Source organism: Rhineura floridana, chromosome 13 (assembly GCF_030035675.1).
Source record: "Rhineura floridana isolate rRhiFlo1 chromosome 13, rRhiFlo1.hap2, whole genome shotgun sequence".
NCBI lineage: Eukaryota > Metazoa > Chordata > Lepidosauria > Squamata > Rhineuridae > Rhineura > Rhineura floridana.
In genome coordinates, this window is record NC_084492.1 from 21,263,340 (window position 1) to 21,288,308 (window position 24,969).

Consider the following 24,969-nt stretch of genomic DNA (forward strand, 5'->3'; position numbering starts at 1 on the left):
ACAAATTAAAACAAGGAGTAGCAGCTCAAGTACCCAACACAATCTGGGAACAATTCAGCTCAGTTGTTTAGTAGGTATGCTCTGAATGCCCTGATGTCTGTGGATACAAGATTGCTCAGCTCATATTATACACATTAATAAGCATCCTACCAAGATCTGGCTGCTTTGAGAGTATGTTTGTCTACCCCTTTCCCCATGTCATTGCTGGCAAATCAGTAGAGAAAAAGTATTTGGAGAATTTTCTAAGCAGTTTATAAGGATTGGTATTTTTTAACTATTGAAACACTGCTATTGGTGGCATGTGAATGCTGCTTACTTCAACAACAACACTAGTGGATAATTCAAGACCTTATCCAGAACATGCCACAGGCAAGCATAGGGAAAAAATGTGGTTACCAATGTACTGGCCCCAAAGTTACAACTCACTTTGAAATGGGTTTCCTGGAAGGGGAAAATTTTGTAAACAAGTCAAGATGCTGAATGCTGTACCGACCCACCTCTTGAATGCCAAAGGAAAAGCAAATGGAATGAAAATGCTAACTCTGGAGAACTTAGTGCAGAGAAACAGGCCTGCAAGTAGTACATTCTGCACTGTCATTTTTATACATGGTCTTCCATCTATTCCTATATGAAAGACTGAAGAGAATACTTGACGTTCAGTATAATGCTCTGATTTGTACGTAAGTAATTAATATAAATCCATGCTATGACTTTCAGGGGAAGAAAGGTCTCCACTTTCAGATATCTGGAGCAATCCTTCAGCAGTGGATACATTTAAGCCTTTAAATAATGGCAAAAAGTAGTACAAAAGAGCTATGGAGACTTTAAGTACTTCAACGTTACGTCCAGCCATGTGTTTCCAGACTAGGTATTCAGATGTATAGTTGAAGATGCAAGACTCTCTAGTTACACAGTGAACATCCAACAATTTAAACTGTTAGGAAAATTTCATGGTTTTATTGTATAATGTAGCACTGAAACATCTGAACAAAAAAAATCAATTATCTCAGCTGGATTCAGGCTGCAGTTCTTTTCTTTCCTTTTGTTTCTTTGGGCTATTAGAGAAACTTGTCAGTACAGAAACACAACCTTTTGCATTATGGATGCTTCCCGAGGCATGCTGATAAAACACACATTTCCCTTGTCAAATGCAGCTAAGTCTAACTTCCAAACATCATGCACAAGGAGCTCTTCTAGTGACACAACATAAACTCTTCGGAAGGGCATGTCGCAGGTCTTGCTTGCTTGCCGTGGTGTTGCAGGTTTGTGTATGATATTTGGAATGTTCCATGAGTGAGATTAATATCTGTAAGGAGGAGAGGAGAAAAGAAAAGGACAGGTGCCTCGGGGATGCTGTCTCAACCAAAGTTGTGCAATGCTAGCCTGAACATGTCATTGGTGCAAACCCAAGCATCATTGATGTTCTTTAATAGAAATATCTGGTGGAATCCCATAATAGGGTCTTCATCGGCCTGTGAAGAGAGAATAAAAATAAATGTTAGATGCTCTCTACTATAGTAAATATATTCTAATGAGGAAACTCCTGAAGCTGGTGCCAAATGTTGTCATGCATACTTCACCCTTCTGCAACAACATTCAACTTTAATACAGGCTAAGATTTATCACTTCACCCCTGTGCTAACGAACAACTGAGGTAGGCGTCGGACATGCATTTTTGAGTCTTAACAATGCAAAATTACAGTGGCAAGGACGATACTCAAAAAGCACTAGAAATACGGAGGTGATCCATAACCACAGTATCAATTACCCGCTGTACTGCAAGTAACGTCTATGCTTATGGAAGGTGAGAGTTGTAATCTTCTTGAGATTTAATACAACACCCTAGCAACGATCTGAGGAAGCAGTACTGTGTTCGCCTGAGCGTTTACCTCCTGTTATAGCCAACAAAATAAGCATGAGGTTTAGAATGTACAAAAGGGTTGGGGCCACAAAAGGGATGGGGAGCTGCTATCGAATAATTAAAAAATGTTGTGCTCATATAACAATTGCTGATACATTTAGCATAAGAAAGGAAGGCCTTCAAGAAGCAGGAATAAAGCCACCCCAGGAAAGTCTGGTAAGGTTTGCCTTGTTGAGATCTTCTATTATACATAAAAGTACATATAATGCTGCCTTTCAGTTCCCTAATATCTTTCTGCACAATTACAAAGAGCAGTTAACTTTGAGGTAGTTTGCCTGTAACGTTTAACACACAGTACAGGGCTCTAAAGCGCCAGCTTTTTAAATTTCCTTCTCCTGCTGTTGCCACACCAGGGAGGAAACAAGCCACAGTCTACTTTAGGATTGCATGTGAACCAGCACTACTGCTTCGTTTCTCTCAAACCATGAACTCTGGTTTGCACATTATGCAGGAGCTGAAAAGGGAGCTAAGCGGGGGCTTTGGAGTAGTATATTGGTGCCTGCTGTTCATTTGTGTTAAACCGTATTTTATTTTTACTATAGTTTAACATTATGTGCAAGCTGGGCTTACATGTCAAATATTATTTGGAAAAGATAGGAGAGAACTATGACTGATGCTTCAGACAGGGCTGTGGAGTCGGTACACCAGACCTTCGACTCCTCTACTTTTCTACTGTCCAACTCCGACTCCTTCATAAGTGGCAAATGTATATTAACTAGTAATAACAATTTTACTGTAGTATAATGGTAGCACAAGGCATTTCATCACCACCACGTGAATCCAGAGCTTGAAAAAGTTACTTTTTTAAACTACAACTCCCATCAGCCCCAGGGATTGGGCTCGTGGGAGTTGTAGTTCAAAAAAGTAACTTTTCCAAGCTCTGGATTCACATGGTGGTGATGAAATGCCTTGTGCTACCATTATACTACAGTAAAATTGTTATTACTAGTTAATATACATTTGCCATTTATGAAGGAGTCGGAACATTTCTACCGACTCCGACTCCACCCAAAATTGCTCCCAACTCCGACTCCACAGCCCTGGCTTCAGAAGGCATTTAACTGTCAAGATTATCCAAAATGTAATTACATTCAGCAGGTTGCCTTCAGAGCTAAAAATTGACCTTCAGCATTGACTCAGGAAACCCCGCATCTCCAAACAAAAATATAAAACCAGACCTAGTTTCTAACACCAGCCTTAATGCATATCTATCCATACATTACACACATATATAGTACAGAAGACCCATCTCATCTGAGGCTGAAACAAGTGAGCAGCAACACCAAGGAGCCAGGGAAGAGACAAACATAAATGCTTTCTTAAAAGTAAATCCTTTCACAAGCAAGGGATCTCACACATTCCCAACATTTGTTAACCCCTCTGCATATTGACAACCAAGGGTTGTAGCCAATAAGTTTTACTCAGAGTAAGCCCACTGATACTAATGGACCTAAGTAAGTCATCCCTATTATTTCCTCTGAGTATAACTAAAATTGAGTACAAACCCAATCACGTGAATGTAAAGTACCCACAAACTCATGCTGCACATTCAAAGAACCTTTCTGCTGCTGCAGTTTGAAATCCTTAAAATCCCACATCTGCTGTGTAGCCTTTGGCTTAATCCTCATCCCCTGACCGAAACAAACCCTAGAACAGAAACGTTTGCTCACCCATGTTTTGGCATTTCTCTTTCCCATCTCCCCAACACTGTTGTAATTTAAACAGTAAACTTCTTGAAGCAGAGACCTGACTGTGTTTATGCATTGCATGTTCATGATGCTTTAAAGTGTAACCTGCCCCTGGTTTAGGGGCATCTTTCTGATCTCTGAGGAAAAACTGCAGATACACTTACAGGCTCTAGCTCAGACAGACAGTTTCAAACACAACAAGGCGAGCGTTCATTGTGTGCCACACAAATGTCCCATATTTCTCAGCATGGCTAGTTCTAGGATATGTTAAGCAAGCATTTGGCTGACATAAAAATATACAATTATGCTGAATTAATTTTGCAGCAGCTGCTTCCAAGTGGAAAACTCCACTTGCTTGGTTCAGAAGCCATAACCCTGACACGAGCAGGGTTCTCATTCTGCAACCCTGCTTTAACAACACACAAGCAATGTCCATGCTGTTCAGACTGCAAGTTCATCTAGGATACAGGAGCAAGCAGAGTGCTTCTTACTCAGTGAGGACTGTGAAGATCAGAGGTAGGATGCAGCCAGAGGCTAAACATTGTGAAGTGCTAGCCTGAAGACTTCATTGGTGCACACCCAGGCACCTTGTAAGCTTTTCAACAAAAAGGTCTGATGGAAACCTAGAATTTGGTCATCATCTGCCTGAGCAGAACAGGAGAGAAACCATTACTAAAAGTGATAGGAACTGAAGATACAGAATGCCAGTGTCCTTGCAGGACTCCATTACGAGAGCGCTTACTGGACTGAGAAAGAATGTTCCAAACTTGGCCCCAGCATGCAATAGGTAGCTCCACTATTGCCGACTACTCCTAGGAGAAGCGCTATAAGGAGGTAGCAAGAACAAGCTAAAAAGTTAGTGAGATAACTTTAGTCCACTATTGCCCCTAACATTAAAGGCCTAGCTACAAGATGCACTTTACCCTCATTAACTGTTTTACTGGAGGTTTTTGTAGCATGATTTATGTTATTTCATGCACCTCGATAAGTCTTGCACAGCTTACAAACCATTTGTAATCACCGAACTAAAACCCTGCAAAATAAAGTTGCTTCATCTGTGACATTTTGAACATATGAAGCAGCTTTGTACAGTCAAACTGTTGATCCGTCCAGCCCCGTGCTGTCAATTCCAATTAGCAACAGCTCTCTGAGGCCTTTTCTAGCCCTTCTACATGCAATTCTTTGAATATTAGATGTAACTGGCTGGACTTGGAACCTTCTAAATACAAAACACTTGCTTTACCATGGAGTTATGGGCCTTTCCAATTTTATTAGCAGAATGAAGATGAAAAATAACGTTCTGAAAGGCTAGCATAAAACTTACTAGAAAAGCAGATGTTTGACAGCAAAGTTTCACTAAGTAAACTTTATGCTTAGATAGCGATTAATCTGCTTTCCCATTCGAGAGTCTATCTTCCTAAATGTCTTCATCTGCCATGCAAGGCAGGTCTGGTGATGCAACAAGTATGGACCAAGCTACTAATGTCGAACTGAGGACTCTGTTGGACAGGACAAAATGCAGAAGGTACAGGAAGCACCACCACTGACTTGCATTTTCCCATCTTGCCTATAACTGCCTGGGAAGATGCACAGGACTGATTTCTGACAAGACATACTGTAGAAGCACAATCATTTCCATCACATTGGAAAAAGCTCTAAGAAAAAATATATCTGTTTTATCTTCTGTTAAAAAATTGTTCTATCCAGTCTCTAAATCCTTCCATTCAGCCCCTACATACAACAAGATCTGCATTCTTTTGTGTTGCTGCTTTTCATGCTAGCTTGAAAACCTGTGACAGCTAGCACATGCTTTTCCAAGCAACTCCAACATTCTTCAGGTGTTCTGTATGCGAACAGGTAAAGGAGTTCTCATGCTTGGGTGGGCACCCCCTAGATGCTGACACTCACATCAACCATACACTTCAGGCAACACACAATCATCATCAGTCTGAAGGGGGGCTCTCTTCATAAGGATGCAAACTCTGCATGCACAGAATTTGCTTCAGACTGATGCCCACTCAACATCAGCATCTAGGTGGTGGGGCCAGGTTGCTTCTGCATTAAAATCTCTTCATACGTTCGTACAGAAGGCTTGAAGACTTTCCTCCATGGGGGAAGCTGCTAAAGATGGAAAATTTAGTGGGGGGGGGAGGAAGATGCATGGAGAGGAATGTGCTTTATCCTCATTTTTTCATGCCACTTTTTCAGACTTCTCTTCAATTCTTGCAGGAGAGTCAGATCCGAGCAACTTCCAAAGGGGTAGCAGTAATACAACACAAACGAGTATTGTAGCACCTTAGAGACCAATTATTTTATTATGGCATAAGCCTTCTTGAACTAGAGTCCATGAAAGCTTATGCCATAATAAATTAGTGAGTCTTCTGAGATGCTACAAGACATGCTGCTTTTACATACCTAGCAGGGTACATTATCCAGCCAAAGTGTAAGCTCTTTGAAGCTGGGCTACATGTGAAGTGGGAGGTGTGTCAATATGCATCCAACACATGCCCAGAGACTAAAGAAGTTCTTTGTGTCTGCTTTTGATAGCCTGCATTATGGGGTCAACACCTTTGCCCTATGACATACTGCTTACCAAAGTCCTTGTAGTCAACATTTCAAGACTGGTATAGCCAGACAACTGTCTTTAAGTTGTCCAACTAGCACCTTAGGTTTTCTGAGAGTAGCCTCACAGCCCTGCCTGCTCACAGCTGTGTTTCAGTTTCCAAAGGAGAGCAAGATAGTAAGTCTCTTTGACCTTGGCTCGACCCAGCGTTTCTGTAGAAGCTTCTCTGTGAGAGAGGGGACAGTACTGTGTGTTTAGACCCTGGCCCTGCTTTCAATCAGTTGGAGCAAATGGAGGACTTCTTTGGCTCTTCCTCTCCGCCTACCATCGATCATGAGGGCCTTTGCACTCAAATCAGTCAAAGTGTGGCCCAAGTGCATTTTAATCTTTTGAAAGGCAATGCAACGGACTAGAGGGAAGGGGAGTGACAAAGCCATCTCTGAGAATTGAGTCCTCTCTCCCCTGGCCATCCTCCCTTGGCCACTCAGTTGCCATGACCCAAGCAAAGGAAGACCTGTCCACTTGTAGTGCTGGAGCAATTTGCCCTAAGAGATTAGACCCATTTCAGATGTAATTGTCAAACTGTGATTTGACCTCATGAACAGGCTTTGGGCTCATATGCATTCTCTTCCATGTGCTCCAATTCTTCCTCTACCTAGTTTGGGCAAACTGTAGCGTGGGGGAAGAGTGAATATATGAGCCCCAAGCCCCTTACAGTGGCCAAACCACTGAATTGGTCTCTATTGGAGCTCTAAATACTCCTTTCACAGGACCCAAGGCTGAAAACAGCACTTACCTTAAGCTGTCCAACTACCATACTGAGTATACAGCTGTCAGGCGTTGGCTGATGGTCTTGCGCTGTGATACTGTGCTGTATTTTTTGAAAGGGAAGGCTCTGTAAGGGGGAAGAGAAGAATCCTCAGGATTGTTACGATTAGGATGCTTGTGAGTAAAGCAACACCTACTCTCCCTTTGGAAAAGTTACCACTTTACATTGTTCTATCTAGGTCTGTAAGGATTTCCCTTTTCACATAAAAAACCCAGTTCTGTAACTAAAGAAGGCAAGACACTAAGAAATTGTGGTAACCTCACGTTTGGATTACTGTAATGCGCTTTACGTAGGGCTACCTTTGAAGACAGTTCGGAAGCTACAACTAGTGCAAAATGCGGCGGCCAGATTGCTGACAAGGACCAAGCGGTCCGAGCATATAACACCTGTTCTGGCCAGCTTGCACTGGTTGCCAATATGTTTCCGGGCTAGATTCAAAGTGTTGGTATTAACCTATAAAGCCTTATACGGTGCGGGACCACGATACCTTGCGGAACGCCTCTTCCGATATGAACCGGCCCGTGCACTACGTTCTGCTACGAAGGCCCTCCTCCGGGTTCCAACTCACAGGGAGGCCCGGAGGGTGATGACAAGATCTAGGGCCTTCTCAGTGGTGGCCCCCGAACTATGGAACAGTCTCCCTGAGGAAGTACGCCTGGCGCCGACTCTGCTTTCCTTCCGGCGCCAGGTCAAAACCTTCCTATTCTCTGAAGCATTTTAAGTTACATTGATCTAATTTTAATAATGTTTATTGTATTGTTGATTGTATTTTAATATTATTTTGTTATTCATTGTATTTTTATACTATTTTATGTTCACCGCCCAGAGAGCTATTGCTAGTCGGGCGGTATATAAATTTAATAAATAATAATAAATAATAATAAATAATAATAATTATTATATTTAATTATAGGAAGGCAGATTTAGATTTAAAACTTTAGGATCAGTGTTTCAAACCATGAAGAGTCATTAATCAATGAAACAAAAATAGGAATAAATACTTTGTTTACACTGGAGAATTGACAAGATTACACTACCACCTCCATGTATATCAGATAAGTGGCTGACAAACAGTAAGGCTACACCCCATTACACAATAAGTAACCACTCTCAAAACTCTTAAAAAATCTGGAGGGCCACAGGTTGTCATCCCTGCTTTATACAGACTGTAACCCGAATGTAAGCCATAAAAGATCATAAATGCACCTGTGCCATTTGGAACACGTGCAAAGAAGGTTTCAAATAGTGTAGTGGCTTCCTAACTGGTAGTTACGAATCAGGATGAGCTACCAATCAGGATGTCCCCAAGCCTTCTTCAGCTTGGAAATCGCTACTAGATACTTAGGCAAGACACACCACCTCAGCCCCCATCTGCAATATGGAGCTAATAATACTGAACATTTTACTGAACTACTGTGAGAAACAAAATAATGCATGTGAAGCACTCTGAACTAGGGTTGCCAGGTTCAGGGCCTGAGACTGATCGTGTATCTTTAGGAAAAGAGAAAGTCAGCCAAGTGCAGGTGTTCTTGCAACACTGTAATGGGGAAAACCACAAGGTGGAATTCTCCCTTCCGCCTGCAAAACTTTTAAAGATACAGAAGACCTCTTGGAGGCCAGGCCTGGCAACCAAGAGATCTTCTGTATCTTTAAAAGTTGTGCAGGCAGGAAAGGATAATTCCACTTTGTGGTTTTTCCCATTACAGTGTTGCAAGAACACCTGCACTTGGCTGACTTTCTCTTCTCCTAAAGATACAGGATCAGTCTCAGGCCCTGAGCCTAGCAACCCTACTCTGAACACTTAAATGCAGTATACAAGTGTGGTGTTACCATCCTCACTACCTCCGAGTTCAATGGAACGTACTTCCTAGTTAAGTATTCTTTGGATTTCTGGAACTGAAATCTGCACAATTTCAGACAGACGAACTTTCTTCCTAGAAATACTATAACAGAAGTAACCCTACAATCAGGCCTGCAGAGAGAAGCCAATCTTTTTTGAAAAATTCTGGGCTAAATAGAAATATGAAGCGATAATTAATAGTGCAGGAACTTACTGAGAGTTTTTCAACAATAGCTGCTTTGCCCTGAAATTGTTGACCTTCCCACGTAAGGCATGAGGCATCTATCTGAAATGATTACAAAAAAGGCTGTAAAATTCTGCTTGGAAAAAGAAGATTTCATTTTGCATAAAGAAAACAGCAAAAGCTATTAAACTATTCATCTACACTCAGAAATGCTGAGGAGTAAGCTTGTCCCATTTTCAGAAGGACTAAGTTAAATACAGGCTCTAGCGACTCAGAATTTGGTCCCATGCCCAAGACATCTGGTGAGCTGGAGTCCTAGAAGTGCAACATGTGATGTTCCTATATATTAGTGTATATATGGTAAGTGCTGGTTGTTTAGAGTATACATGGTAAGTAGTGAAAGAGGAGGGGGAGTGAATGGGCAATAGAATGCTTGATGATTGGCTGAATGTTTAAAATGGCTGACAGTATAAATGAAAGGATGACAGGTAAATCTGGGTGAATGTGAGGGAGTGAGAGTGGAATAGGGGGGAGAAGAGAAAGAGTGGATTGCTTGGTGGGGTTTGAGAGAGTTGTTTGCCAGGAGAGCGTGAAGAAGGAGGGAGGTGGAGTTCAGATTAGTATTGAGTAAAACCATATGCTTATGTGCCTTAAGAAGAAATCTTGTTAATCTTGTTAGCTTTGTTATCTGTAATAAATACTTAATTTGGTTTACCAAAGGCCTGATCCTTGGCTGGGGTTTCACAGACCAGAAGGGAGGGTAAGGTAATGACCAAGGCTGAAGGGGAACTGTAACAAATGGTGGCAGCGGTGAAGAGAATAACAATACCAGTATTCAGAGTCTCTGGGAATACTAGTATTGGGACGTTACTGGTGGTTGCCTAGCAGGGGGATCTGTTGAGATCTGTGCTAGAGCGGATAGGTAAACCATAAGAGAGTGCGGTCCGGACTGGTGGAGTCCCTGGTGGTGCCTAGAGACAGGCAGTAACCACGAGCAGGTAGGAACCTGACAGGGAGAGCCAGGGAAGGACGCATCACACAACACAACAGGCAACATCCTCTACCCCAACCTCAGAGTGTCTGCTCTTTACTTTTGCCCTATACAACAAAGCTATATTCCAGGTGTGGGGAACCTTTGGCCCTCCAAATGTTGCTGAACTGCAACTCCCATTAGCCTCAGCAAGCATGGCCAGGAATTATGGGAGTTGTAGTTCGGCAACATCTGGAGGGCCTAAGCCAGCTTTTCCAAAGTGTGCCTCCAGATGTTGTTGGACCACAACTCCCATCTTTCCTGACCATTGGCAATGCTGGCTGAGGCTGATGGGAGTTGTGGTCCAACAACATCTGGAGGCACACTGGTTGGGAAAGGCTGGCCTAAGCTTCTGCACACCTGCTATACTCCCATAGATAAGCTGTAATTCTATACTCACTTACCTAAGCTCCAATGAACTCAATGGGACTTCTGAGTAGACCTGTATAGGACTGCACTCTTAACCTTACAAATTGTCATTGGTGCCGGCTGCAAGATTGACCCTATATGGCAGGGATAAGAAATCTATGGCCCTCCAGAGGATGTTGGACTACAACTCCCAAGAGCCCCAGTGAGCAGAGCCAATGGTTAAGGACAATGGAAATGGTAGTCCAAAATCATCTGGAGGGCCACAAGTTCCCTATCCGTGCTGTAGTAATATTTTAAAGGCATTCCCTTTTGAAGTAAACAAGGAAAGCATGCAAAATGTATCTAGTACTACCAAGATATGCAAAGCCAGATGGTAAGAATGAAGCAGTGATCATAAGGCTCTATTTAGTTAAAAACACAGTTTAGTGGTGAGATTTGTACCACTATTTAGGAAACATATGAAATATCAGTTGGAAACTTGATTTAAATCAGTTGTTTAAATCTGATTTTCCCTTGCCAATTGAAAACCGACTTGATGAAATCAATCCACCCTGCTACAACTCTCATTGTCTCTTACCATTGGCCATGCTGGTTGGGACTTGAGCTTAAATCATATCTTTGAGCAACCATGGGTAAAATGGTTATAGCCAAATATCATATTCCATAAATGCTTGTTTCAAAACAAGCTATAAACCTTTTAGTAAACAATTAAAGAGCTAGTACCGCAAAGCTTATTCTTAAAACTCTTTGGTAATAATACACTATATGGTGCTAGGAATGACTGAACAGTCAATCACTAACTACTTTATAGCCTTTCAGCTAGCTTCCATGGCTTTCCATAGTGAAGCATGCACCATAAGAAAAAAAAGAGACAGCTGTTGAGGCCCTTCATCCCCATAAAGTTTTAACAACACAAAATGATGCAAACTGTCATACAACACCCACATAAAAAAGAAACACCAATTGTTCAGAGCAGCTGCAATTCACTTTTTCACCCAGTAGCATTTTCAGATGGCATTCCAGCTTATTCCACGCTTAGTGCTATGGTCGCTGTATAGATGGCATCTCGTAATAGCAAAGTATAAATGCTTTAGATAAAACACATCCTTCCCTGCCAAACAAGTTTCGAGTCCTGCCAGAATGCTGACATGCTTCTGCATTCTGATGCACTCAGGCAGTATCTAAATGCACTTAGTTTTCTTGAAACAATTAAATCAGGCAATGCTAAGTTGAAAGTCAGATGAAGACTTTAAGCGATATACAACATACTGAATGGTATTTTGAATTGTCCCCATGTTTGTTGACAAACACTACTTCCAAGCAACAAGGAGCTCAGAGAAATAAAGAAAAAATAAGTAAAACTTAAATCAGCATTGTGTTGTTGATCACTTTTATCCACACATGATGAAGGCTTCATTCCTTTGTTTCACATTCTAACTGGCCTGTAACAATTCGTTCTGTATTACTTACTGTCTTTCCTAGAAGATATTAAAGTCTCTTTAGTTTAAAGCCAAACATCTGCGGTTGAAAAGCAGTCATGTATTAAAACTCCTATTTTTCATAATGTGTCCCATCTTACACAGAGCTTGGATCAGTGTTGCTGAAATACAATGTGCAGAGTATGACTGCTGTTGACCACACTATCCTCCTGGAGTGGCTCTGCAGATTGGAAGTTGGGAGGCATCATGTTCTGAAAGTCCTACAGGACCAGACAGGAGCGTTGGAGAACTGCTGCTCAGCCCCTTAGTGGTTATGATATGGAGTCTTACAAGGTTCCATCTTGTCCTCTTGGTATGTTAATATGTATATGAAGCCTCTTGGGAAGGTCATCTGGGAACCTGAAGCTTAGTGTCATCAATACGCGGATGACACCCAGCTTTATCCCTCTATACCAGCCTTTCCCAACCAGTGTGCCTCCAGATGTTGTTGGACCACAACTCCCATCAGCCTCAGCCAGCATTGCCAATGGTCAGGAAAGATGGGAATTGTGGTCCAACAACATCTGGAGGCACACTGGTTGGGAAAGGCTGCTCTATACTATCTGAATCAGGTGAGGCTGTGCAGATACTGGACCACTGCCTGAAGGCAAAAATGAGCTGGATGAGGGCTAGTAAACTGAGTTCTCTTCTCTAATTAGGCCAAGTCTTTGACTCTTTCTACTGATCACAGAGCAAGCCATTTGCTACCAGCTCTCCTATAGGATGAACGAGAAATGCAGATTCACTTCATTTGCATAATGCAGACAAAAACCAGCTTTTCTTCACACTGTTTTTAAAGAGATCAGTATACTTAAGTGGTACTTAAGTGTGCAGAAACTAATAACTACCACTTACAGGACCACATAGAAAGTGCACTTCACAGGATAAACTCCAGCCATCCCTTTTTAATGCTTGCTCATGAAAAAAAATATATGAAAAAGAATATTACGTAAAATTCATGTAGATGTTAAGAAAGCTTTGCTGTCTTGCTAGCATTTCCACTGTGACAGATAACAGGCCACTGCCAAAGGGGGTCATTCTGGCCTATTATCATGATGTCTTGGGATCTATTGTCCCATTCTCTCCTTTATTTCTCCACAGTGAACTAGGAGCAGCTCTGATTTTATTTAAAGCAGGGCAGTAGCACCACAACAGATTTCACAAATGCTCAAGAGCAGCAACATCCCACTAGACAACAAAATGTGGGGAGTCTGAGTCCTAAGTAGTTGGGACTGGTTGGAGCTTCTTGTTCTTTGTGGAGAAAGTTTGAAGAGAATTAAGCCAAACTTCCACCTTCTCAGCCACATACATCTCTGCTTCCCTGAGGCCACATGTGGTAGCGAATGGGCAGTCAGGGGCCGCAAAAAAGAGAGAGACTGACAGAGTTGCTTGATTAATCGGGGGGGTATTTAATTGACCAGAATATTTTAATCTATCAATCTAACAAAATAATTAGTTGGGTAATTCTAGGTGATTAGAATCCAGAGACTCCTGAAACCATCTTATTCTGGAAAGCCTTTGGGAGGGACTGAAGGCTGAGCCTGAAACTGATTTTATTTTTCTCCCCTTTTTAGTTTTACCTCTTTAGTCCCTTTTAATATCACTCCCCTATATTTCTTAACTGTATTTTATGTAGTTTTATCTATTTTAATGTTTTTTGTGTTTTTTTAGTATGTGTTATTTTATTGTAAGCTACCCTGAGTGCCCTATTGCAGGGTAGAAGGGAGTGATGGAAATATTTTAAATAAATAAATAAATTACACCGTAAAGCCATATTTATTACTGTGTATATCATTTGGTATGTTGCCATCTCCCTGCCTCAATTCTCTCCCTGATAATTAAACATTGCAGCCTACTTCACAAGGTTATTTTGAAGCCAAAATATAAAGTAGCCTGCATATTACAAGCTATTTTTAAAAATCCATATAAATGTTAAAGGAATGGTTACAACCACATTTCTGGAGTTCAGAATTATTGCCGGACATCTCTGAGCAAAAGTTTGTAATGGCCAAGTAAATAAATTGAGAGAGGGGAAATCTTGGAATAACTGAGAAAACAAGAAAATTTGTTCCAAAAGCTACTTACATATATTGCTCCTAACTGAGTCCTGTCTGTATCAAATAACTGATAGTAATGCTGTACAAAGCTGGAACCAATCTGCTCCCAAATAGGCTTGTCTCCCATTCTGAATCCTCAGCTGGAGCCAGCAACTGAAAAAGAAAAAGCAGTGAAAACTGACAGCCCAGGGCAATGGGAGTCTGTAATAATACAAGTACAATAAATTGGCCTTTCATTACAATTCCAATTTTTTCTCTCTGCCATGATTTGCCACACCCAGGATTTGAGCATCACACTACAGAGAACCTTCTCCAGTTTGCATTGCTGTATTGCAGCAACCTGACTGCAGCATACTTAGGCACCAACATTAAGGCACTCCTTGGCTTATGCCTTGACACAAAGGAACAGAAAAGTACTCTGAAGGTACTTAAAAGGATGAACCCTGCTCTGTAGCAATACCCTCCTTTGAACATTTCTGGCAAATGTTCAAGAATTAGAACTGAACCACACAACGCAAAGCTGGTGACATCCAATTATTTAGTTGTATCAATACAGATGTGCAATTTGCTAGCCATCTGAAACAAGCAGCGAACATCCTCGGCTGACGAAGTGTCACCCTGTTACTGAAACCCTGCTCACATGTGCCACCAAAATGCCCTCAAGTGCTCATCCTGGCTGATTTTAAGCTACCAATATTGGGGCTGTCTTGTGGACTACAATATTGTGCTCAAAGCTTTCTTCACCCCTTAAAAGGCTTGTATACCGGAGTAATACTTTTTTGCTGGCATTGACAACCAAGCAAAATCGGTCCGTGTCACAACCCTACCCTCCAAGAACAAGGGCAGGGTCTTCTGTGACATCATGCTGAGCTCAGGGTCTGACAAAGCTAAGGGGAGGGCAGAGCCTCCGCCCTCTTCCTCTCCAGGAATCAGATGGGGCTCATTCCTGTTGCACTGAACTTCATATGCACACAGAAAGCTGTGAGATTTATTGCTGCTCTCTATGTATCTAGAACACATGAGGTTTCTCCCTCATGCTGTACTGAATTCAGAAACTTTCAAAACAGCAGCAGGACTTATTTCTTCTTTAGGAGAATACAAAGTTTCCTTCCACCAGGTCATGGTCTACTCTGACTTCCCTGGTGGCCAGCAGCATGGCAGAAAGCCTCTCTGGTGCTGTGCTTATCCCAGAGATAAGCTGGCAAGTATATTTGGGCAGCCTGGGCCTATAGCCCTTTAAGGCGGTGTATAAAAAGAGCATGTGTGCTCACACTCAAACAACAAGGCCTATAGTTCAGTGGTAGAACATCTGTCTTGTACGCAGAAGATTCCAGATTCAATCCCCAGCATCTACAGGTAAGGGGGGGGTGAAATGTCCCCTGCCTGAAACCTTGGAGAGCCAGTCAACGCAGACCAGTGATTCCCAAATTTTATACCCCTACGGATCACCTAAGATTGCCAAGGGTCCTGGCGGATGACTAAATGATTTTTCTGTCTGTTTTTTAATTGTTTTTATTGCTTCTTTTATTTTGTATATCTTGAATTTTATTCTATTACAATTTGAATTCCATAAAAACCAATACAATAATACACAATATAAGAAATGAAAGAAGTATTAAAAAATTACATATATTTAGTGTGATGGATGTGCTGTCTTCTGTCTTCCATCACAAATCCACAGACACACCATGGACCACCTGGATGAAGTTTGTGGGCCACTGGTGGTCCACGGACCACAGTTTGAGAACCCCTGGTGTAGACAATACCAAGTAATATGGACCAATGGTCTGACTCAGCATACGGCAGCTTATTTTTCTAACAAGAGGCTGCCATACAGACACGTTACATTTCCCCTCCTTATCCCAGTTCCCTCTCTGCCTTCTTTCTTTCATGCTAGATAATTAAACGTGATTAAGGCTGCAATCCTAAGCATATTTTTAATTGTGGTTTTTTTAAAATGTGTTTTTAAATTTGTATATTTGTTTTTAATGTTTTAATTGTTGTAAACTGCCCAGAGAGCTTCGGCTATGGGGCGGTATACAAATGTAATAAATAAATAATATAATATAATATAAAGGGAGGATGCAGAAGAACTGCTGTATTATTTCATTTTAATAATTGTTCTCTACTACTTTTAAAGGTTTTTTTATGTTGCTGTATACCGCCCTGATGTTTTCTGAGAGAGTAGTATATAAATACTTTTATAAAAGAAATAAAATTACAGTGTGCTGCTATAGAAGCTTGCTCAACCTGATAGCAGGGACAAAGGGGAGAGCAAGCTTTTATACCACACTTTTCTGTGATAAAATATAGTCAAAACATAGCAGAAGTTGGGCAACCTCTCCCTAATTATTTACAAGACAGTTTTAAACTTTGTTGCTACAGCCAGAATGCATACAATTTAGCACAAATTCAGTTGGGGATGGGAATTTCACTGGGCAAAAAAATAGCTTTGGTCATGTTAATCAGACAAATTGGGGGGGATTAAAGCATTAACTGTGTTGGAACAAAAAGAAATCTACTTTAAATCAGCAACAAGTTCTATACTTGGGTCAATGGGAGAGGGAGAGCCAGTTTCAATCCCTCGTAGGAGCTTTGTGTAGAGTGGACCAATCATATAACATACTCCCTAGTTCCTAAACTATGTAAAATGGATTCATGTGAAATCCTAGGCAGTGAGCTCTGCCACTGATAACTGCTTGTGTTCCTGTTCAGTTGCCTGCATTTATGGCCAAGTGGCCAGTAGAAGCAGCTTTGTAACGTGGCTAGATTTGCCCTGTAAACTGACTGGAGTGCCAGCCACAGATTCAGTACTACATAATTTGTTTTTATGTTTGATGTACAACATCAAATATTAGTCAGTCGCAAGAGTACTTACCATGGGAAGGATGGGGAATCTCTGACTAGCAGACCAAATTAGGTTCTCCAGGAGTCCAAATTTGGCCTATAAGGCAGCTCCCCCTCCAGTCATGCCCACCTGCTCCACATCTGGCATAGATGACATCAGGTGTAGGGCAGGTAAAGCCACAGCTGCAGGGCTTGCATTTGGCACCTTTTAACTTTGGTGCCAAATGCAAGCCCTACTGGGATTGGTTTCACTTTGGACAGGAGCTGATCAATGCTGAATGCAAGTCCCACTTTTCACAGGACTCTTTGCAGCCCCGATTTGAATTCAATGCTCCTGATTCTTCCTTTGAAATTGCATCACCTGACATCATATGACAAAAGTGCCCCATGGAGGGTGGTTGAGATCTGAATCCGGCCCACTAACGAGATCCAGTTCCCCAACCTTGTGCTATGCAGTTGTACCACAGTATGCATCCAAAATGCAAAGCACAGAGAAGCCTGCATTTTCCCTACCAGTGATCCCACAGGGTATCCGTTGTAATTACTTCAACATCATCTCTTTCAAGACTAAGTGTGAGGCTGACTTAGATCAACAACTTCCTGCAATGCAAGCTTCTAGACAGAATGTCTGAGTGAGAGGATGCTATGCCCTCTTCTGAACGTCAGCAAACCGTAACATCTTATTTATGGAGTAAACAGAGCACTAAAACTGCAAAACCAAGATAGAGAGCATCCTCTCTGAAGAGTGGCAGATTTGCATCAGTGGATAGTGGCTACAAATATTTTCTACAAGAACACCACAGTTATACTACAACGTTTGGTAAGAAAAAAGGATTAAGGGTTAATTATTCTAGAACAGCCTTTCCCAACCAGTGTGCCTCCAGATGTTGTTGGACCACAACTCCCATCAACCTCAGCCAGCATTGCCAATGCTCAGGAAAGATGGGAGCTGTGGTCCAACAACATCTGGAGGCATACTGGTTGGGAAAGGTTGTTCTAGAAGCACATGCAGGAAGCATTTAGATAGCTCTAACGGTGACAAATGTTTAAAGCATAAAAGGAACAAGGCAGACAGCTAAAGAGAGACTGATGAGAGAAAGCTCAGAACAAATAGCTAATCTGTCCAATGTTTTCCAAGACCAAGTACACACAGCTTGACTTGCACATTCATTTTAATCTGGGATTAATGTGACCATGGAAACATAGTCAGTGACTTCTGATAAGGAGTTTGTAGTTTCTGAATGGATGCCTATTCTTTAAAATGCTATACAGAGCAAAACTGAGAGTCGGTGCGAGATTTTAAGGAGTTTGGGCAGCCAGGCAAAATGAGCTTTCTTCCATCCTGGCATAGATATTGCAACTTTAATGTCATCTACATTTAACAAAAATTCAGAAGTGAAAGGAAACCAAGATCCATCAGCAAAGCTAACACAGATATTTTTTCCAGGGGAACCACAAAAGTATCTGAACAGATTGAAAACAGAATCCTAGGGAGGTATCCAACTAAACAGTACTAGTAGCACAAGGACTTTTAGCTGTACAATGGAACTTCTGTGCCCTCGTCTCTCCTTGTGCACCCCATAAAACAGATCCAGAGGGTTGGGGGGAAACCATGAACAGATTTAGGGGCTGCCTGGGGACAAGAAAGGGCAGGAAGTTCCATTGTGCAGCTAAAGTCCTTGCAGTAGCAGAACTGTTCAGTTTCTTACCACTTCTAACTTGTAACTCAAAAATGGCCACCCTGGGCTCCTACTGGAAGGAAGGGTGGGATATAAATCCAATAAATAAATAAATAATAAGGAAACCTAATTCTTCCAGGTCAGGGATAGGGAATCTGTGGCCCTCCATATGTTATTGGACTACAGTTCCCATCTTTCTTGACCATCCATGATGGCCAATAACATCTTGAAGATCACATGTTCCGCATGCCTGCTCTAGGCAACAATAAGCTGAAGCCCGTAAGAGAAGTACAATGCTCATCTCTTACTCATCTCTTGCAAAGTAACCATGCTCCCTTCTTGAATTAAAAGATCTCCTCTAATTAATTTTGCTTAGTCCACCTACCCAACAAAATACCCAAGTAAGTTCTCAATCGCCTTACGTCTGTCAGTCTTTCTTTTTCTCTGGACAATTGCCAAATAATTCTAGGATGTTTTAGGTGATTTTTGAAAGCCTGCTGCTGGAATGGCATACTAGTTTCCAGATTATATCCTTTACATATTCTGTTTCTAACTTAATGTTGCCTGTCCGAAGCCCTTTGGATACAAAACACAATAGCATCTAAATAAATAAAATATTACTGGCATAAATCTATTGCTGTTTCTCCTTCATTTTGGCTTTTAAAGAGCAGTTTGGTCAGCTTGCAGATTAAGCCAACAACTAGTTAGCTTTAACACTTTTCCTCAGGAGCAAGGCTGCCCATTGCAGATTCTCTCATTACTACAATAACTCCTTGATCCTTACCAGGACTACCAGGCATTGAATAACATAGTGAAGTCTGAGGCCCAGATCTCAAAAATAACAGCATTTCTGTTTTTTATTAATTAATCAATCAATTAATTAATTAATTAATTAATTAATTAATTAGATTTGTATCCTGCCGTTCCTCCCAGCAGGATCCAGGGCGGCAAACAAAAGTACTAAAAACACTCTAAAATGTCACAAAAACAGACTTTAAAATACATTACAACAAAACATCCTTAAAAACATTTTTTTTAAAAAAAAGGCTTTAAAAACATCTTTTAAAAAAAGCTTTAAAATATATTAAAAAGCAATTCCAACACAGACTGGGATAAGGTCTCTATTTAAAAGGCTTGTTGAAAGAGGAAGGTCTTCAGTAGGTGCCGAAAAGATATCAGAGATGCCTGCCTAATATTTAAGGGGAGGGAATTCCAAGGTCCGCTTTCTATTTGTGTGGAATGGATCTCCTGATAAGATGGTATCTGGAGGCCCTCACCTGCAGAGTGCCATGATCAATAAGGGGTAAGACGGTCTTGCAAGTATCTGGTCCCAAGCTGTATAGGTCTTTGTACACCAAAACCAGAACTTTGAACTTAATTGTTAATCAATGTTCAATCTTTTTTTTCTTTTTTAAACAAAATACAATATACAAAACATTTGCGTGAAAATATGTGGTACTCTAATACCTAATGATTTTTGTTCTCCTGATAGAAGCTCCCTAGACCAAGGATGGGGAACCTGTGTCCCTTCACATGTTGTTGGATTTCAACTCCTGACTGCTGCCCATACTGGCTGGGCCTGATGGAATTGGGAGGTTTTCTATCTTTGCCCAAGGCTGTGTAGAGTTGTCTTCAGATCTCTATGCTTTTGTGGACCAGGCAAGTGCCTCTTCCCTTACGGTACACTGCATTCTAAGTGATCCCGTGCTAACATTCGACATTGCATGAATGTTTAATTCCCTATGTGCATTACCACTTAAGGTTAATAGTCCCTTACACTGAAACATGGGCAGCAAACTTCTAGAGAATGCACCCAAATCTTTGGTATCTGATTCAAGAGTACTTAGAAGCAAGTCATCTTTCTCCATCACAAAACCACTCCACAACCCAGTTACAAATCATGGCTACTCTCAGTTTCAGGACTGGATGAAAACACAAGTATGAGAATCTGTACAGCATCATTTTTAGTTATGCATACTGCTCTTGCAGTGCTACTATATATGCTTTTAAACTGTGCCATTTTTGATACTACTATATATCCTTCTGAACTTTGAAGCAAGTTCATAAATATGACCAGCTCACAACTTGTTTTACTATCTCTTCTCTTAGTTGTTTCTGGCCATGATAGCACATGCATTAGTTACATCTTGTTTTGATCACTATAACATGCTATTTATTGGGGCAACTTTCAAGATTATTTGGAAACTTCAGCGGGTTCAGAATGTTGCAGCCAGACCTGGCTATGGCCACTTACAGGCAGTATGCAATACCGCAGTTACAATATACTGGCTACCAATTCATTTCCAGGAACAATTTAAAGTGGTCATTATGATCTATCAAGCCCTAAATAGCCTGGGACCATGTGAAGGACTACCTTGCTCAATAAGAACCTGCCCACAGCTTGTGGTTGTGCCTAAACTCTGCAACTTACATCTTAGGGAGGCCCACCTATCCCCCTCTAAGATGTCCTTCTGTTAGTAAAATATATATATTTGCTTGATAACACAGGCTTTTGACCTTTTGATTTTTTTTAAGTTACAGCTCATTTTAATATGTCTGAATATAACTACTGTCTGCTGTTTTATTACTGATTGGTTTTATCTGTTCTTATTTTTATCTTATTGTTAGGTTGCTGTTCTTTAAACTGTTGTATTTTTATTATTGTTTCAGCCGCCTTCAGTGTTACATATAGAAAGGCGGGATATACAATGAAATAAATAAAAGAAACAACCTTTATAATGCTTCTGTGCCTGGTTGCCTGGAGGAGATTCATGTTCGCCACAGGTGAGTGGCTGTTCTTTCTAAAGAGCAATAGTCCACACAGTAGAAAATCTCAATCTCTTTCATTCCTAATGGCAGGCAAAAAGAACCACTGTTTTAATACTGAAATTGTATTGCTGATACAACAAGAATATAACTTTCAAGGACAAGCACAAGCTAAGGAGAAACTCACGTTTTATAGATGTATCAGTTACTAACTAGACGCTATGCTGCTGACAGCTTGCTGAGTGAAGAGTACATCCAAGGAAAAGCAACTACTAGTTATGTTCTTTCCTACCAATGATACATGACATAAGCAGCATCTTCTTTGATTCATGCCTCTACCACCCTATAATAGCTACAAACACTTTCATTAAAATCTCTACCCATCAGAGTTCTATCCTCCACAACTCTGGAAAAGTGTGCCCTGACTGCATTCTTCCTATGCACTCTCTTCCAGCAATTACTCACAATGCAGTTTCACACAGCACAAGACTGGGCAGAATGTCTCACTGTAAAGTTTTATCAATGTATGGATTCCACTTGTACTAACAAACTATGTAGTAAAGTTTAAAACCCTGCTTTTCACTTTCAGGAGAGTTGTAAATTGCAACACTGAATGAGGGATGCTGCAGCCTTCAAAACTTTTTTTTTTTTTAAACAAAAATAAAAACCTCAATGAAATGACAGAGGCATCAATATGGGGCGAAGGTAGTAGCTTTGTTGATATTTGCCTTTTTACGAACTTTGGTTGTGATTAAATGTCTAGATGTGCAATCCTTCAGTTGTACAACCATTAAAAGCAGTTATCTGTTACCAATCAGCTAGGTGTGAGGTAGGGAATCTAAGCAGCCAGCAATCCCGCACACATGTACATGTAAAAAAACCAAACCCATGCTTGTAATTTTTCTTCTTCTTTATTATCTTTACTGAAGCCTTACTAAAATGTAAAACTAACTAAAAGTGTTTTCAAAAAAAATCTCCATCCCCCTCCTGGAGCTCTAAAGAGTTCAAGCTAAAACCAACCCCTCCAAAAGACAATTGCAGAAATTAGGAGCCATGACCAAGAAGACCCTGTCCCTACACCTATCACATCCAACTCTTGATGTGAACAGCCACTAGTGTCTTCTTAGGCAACATCCATTTACGGCTTCCTACTAAGCTTTGCCACCCTCTGAAGTACCTTTTTCAGTAACACTAGTTGCCTCCTAGAAGTGGGTAATGCAGTACATTTATATTAGGGTTGAGGAACTTTTTCCTATTGAGGACTGCATTCCCTCAGGGGTAATCTGTTCGGGATGCATGTTGGTGGTAGGCAGGACTAGAGCCAAAAACAGGCAGAACACTCCTTATCTTTCTCTCTGTGTGTCACTCTTCTTCCCCCCTTTTTTCTTCTCCTTGCCTCCCACATAAAATTAGACCGAGGACTGCAAGTTCATGATGAATAGCAGGATTGGGGAATGCGATCTGATTGGAGGGCCAGATGCTTATCTCCCCTACCCCTTGCAGGCCAAAATGACAGGTGGGAGAGGCCACCCAACAGTCAATCACATCATAATGAAATCAAATGATGATGGTTGGGACTGCAAAGCACCACACAGGACTTCCAAAGAGCCCCAGGCAGCCCTGGTCAGCAGGCTTAAAGTTACCACCTATCAGCTGATGGGTGGTGACTTCAGGTCTGAGTTTTGCAGGGACTGGCTGTATGATCAGATTTCCCAGCAGTGTTTCTTTCTGCTCCACAACTGATGTCACACATGAGGACAATAGGTTGGGGAAGGGTGGCTTATCTCAGGTAGCTCCTGTGTTCTAAGCACACTCTCAAAATTCTCACATAGCCACTTCCTACCTCCACTCACTCAAAAATCCTAGACATCTCAAGACCTTAGATCCTAGAAATCTGATGATGATTTCTAGGGAACCAATGTATTTATTTATTGACCTCATGGTTTATTTCCTCATGGAACTTTAGGCAACATACACAGGGTTCCCAAATTATCTCTCATCAAGGGCTCAGACTTGCTTAGCTTCCTTAAGATTGCTATCTCATGTGCCCTCAGGCCATGCCCTGAGGTTCATCATACTGGGGCAGTGGTCTTCAGAACACCGACTTTTCTCAACATGTTTTCTAGCAATGTAGTAATTCTTCCGTCTACCTTGGATTTCATCACCTTACATAACCTTGTACCATACATACATTTTGCCACCTTAGTTATTCTTTTACAACTTATTAATAAATGAGTTAAAACAAGAAAAGATTCTGATATAAACACTCAGCCCAAAATAACATTCTTTCTTTGGTGGGAAAATTATTTAGGAAGCCAGTTAGTCTTCATAATTTACTTTTTGATCATGACATAAAAATACCAGTGAATAATTTCATCAAGGCTGTCTAGTGAATGGATCAGTCTTACTAGCATGCTTGATTCACACTCACTTGGGAGTTTCAACACTGCAGCAACTGCCTACTTCGTTATCCTCCTGTAGTTTTCGGCATACTTCAACACAAACATCTGGAAGCAGCCCTCAGAGACACTGACAGTACAGTTCAAAGCAGATTCTCTGAGAATAAACTCGCCCTGAACTAAACGGAGCAGCGTGTCTAGGAAGGCACTGAAAGAGTTTCAATGAACCACTGTCTTCAAAACAGCTTTTAGCGTATAGGACCTTTGCATTTTTAGAACCCCCCCAAACTAAACCATCTTGGCCTTGCCCCATTACAAAAAAAAGGAGATGTTGGAGGAGGCCCTGCCCCGATTGCAGAAGGCAATTAATACAAATAAAAAGCAGACGTTCTTCGCCCAAAGCCAAAAACTTTCAGTCTCCACTCGCGCGCGTCTGTTGTTTCCGAGCAAAGAATCAAGAAGCTCCTAGGAGAAAAAGCGCTCCGCTAACAACACACGTGGGAAGGGGCGGCCACATTCACACATACACATTTCCACGGGTTGATCAGGCCAATCAAATACACGGAGAGCCTCACAGGAGTCTATGTTACTTAATCACTAGGCAAAGGAACGAAAAAACACCACAGTCCAGTCACAGCTCAACTCAGTAACATACCCTTATCTCGCCTTTCCCCACTCTGAGGAAGCCCTGGCAGCGGCGAAGAAAAAGGGGGGCGAGCAAGCAGACAGCGCCCAGTCGAGACCCCGCTCGCCAGGCCCAGCCCGAGAGTTTTAAGCGGCGGGAAAGAACCCGCTGCTTCTATTTCTTCCGGCTCCCGCCTCAGGCGGGCCGCACTACTCACCTCGCAGGTCCCACTCGGTTAATGGCGGCGGCGGCGGCGGCCCCGAGTGCGGCCCAAACCCACTCAGCGCGCTCTCTCTCTCGCTCCCCTCTTCGCCTGCTCCGCCTTTTCCGGCCGCGCCCTAGCTATGCTGGGAAAACGAGTTCCATCAGCCGCCCTTCGAGTTCGGCATGCCTCTGAAAAAGCGGATGCACTACATCTCCCAGCAACCATTGCGCGGCAGGCTCTCCGGGAGAAGCGGCCTGAGAAGCTAGTCAGCCGCAAAGCATTGTGGATATATATATCTCGCACACCCAAAAGTGGAGGGCGTTGCCCTTTTTAGGCACCAAATTCAACTCGGTTCAGCTCCCTGGTTCTGCAGAGACATCCTGCAGAATGGAAGTAGGATAGCATGACTGAGGGACGCGAATGCCTTCCCTAGAACAGATTCTGCCGTACCCAGCTGTGGCTTAGTGGTGCTGTGTACGCAGAAGATCC

The 24,969-nt window shown here is 41.7% G+C and overlaps 1 protein-coding gene across 3 annotated transcripts; it reads right to left on the reverse strand.

Annotated features, from left to right (window-relative positions):
* Positions 1-928: 928 nt before the first annotated feature.
* On the reverse strand, positions 929-24,721 carry NUTF2 (nuclear transport factor 2). Of its 3 annotated transcripts, XM_061594074.1 has the most exons (6): positions 24,493-24,721; positions 21,217-21,334; positions 13,988-14,112; positions 9,056-9,127; positions 6,969-7,067; positions 929-1,472 (listed from the first exon to the last, which is right to left on the reverse strand). In XM_061594074.1, the coding sequence occupies exons 3-6, from the start codon at positions 14,084-14,086 to the stop codon at positions 1,359-1,361; spliced, it is 384 nt and encodes a 127-aa protein (XP_061450058.1). In that variant the 5' UTR covers positions 14,087-14,112; positions 21,217-21,334; positions 24,493-24,721; the 3' UTR covers positions 929-1,358. The 3 variants fall into 3 exon arrangements, with proteins under 3 accessions (XP_061450058.1, XP_061450057.1, XP_061450059.1); XM_061594073.1 differs by lacking the exon at positions 21,217-21,334 and having other exon boundaries at positions 24,493-24,719; XM_061594075.1 differs by lacking the exons at positions 21,217-21,334; positions 24,493-24,721 and adding an exon at positions 24,306-24,440.
* Positions 24,722-24,969: the final 248 nt, after the last annotated feature.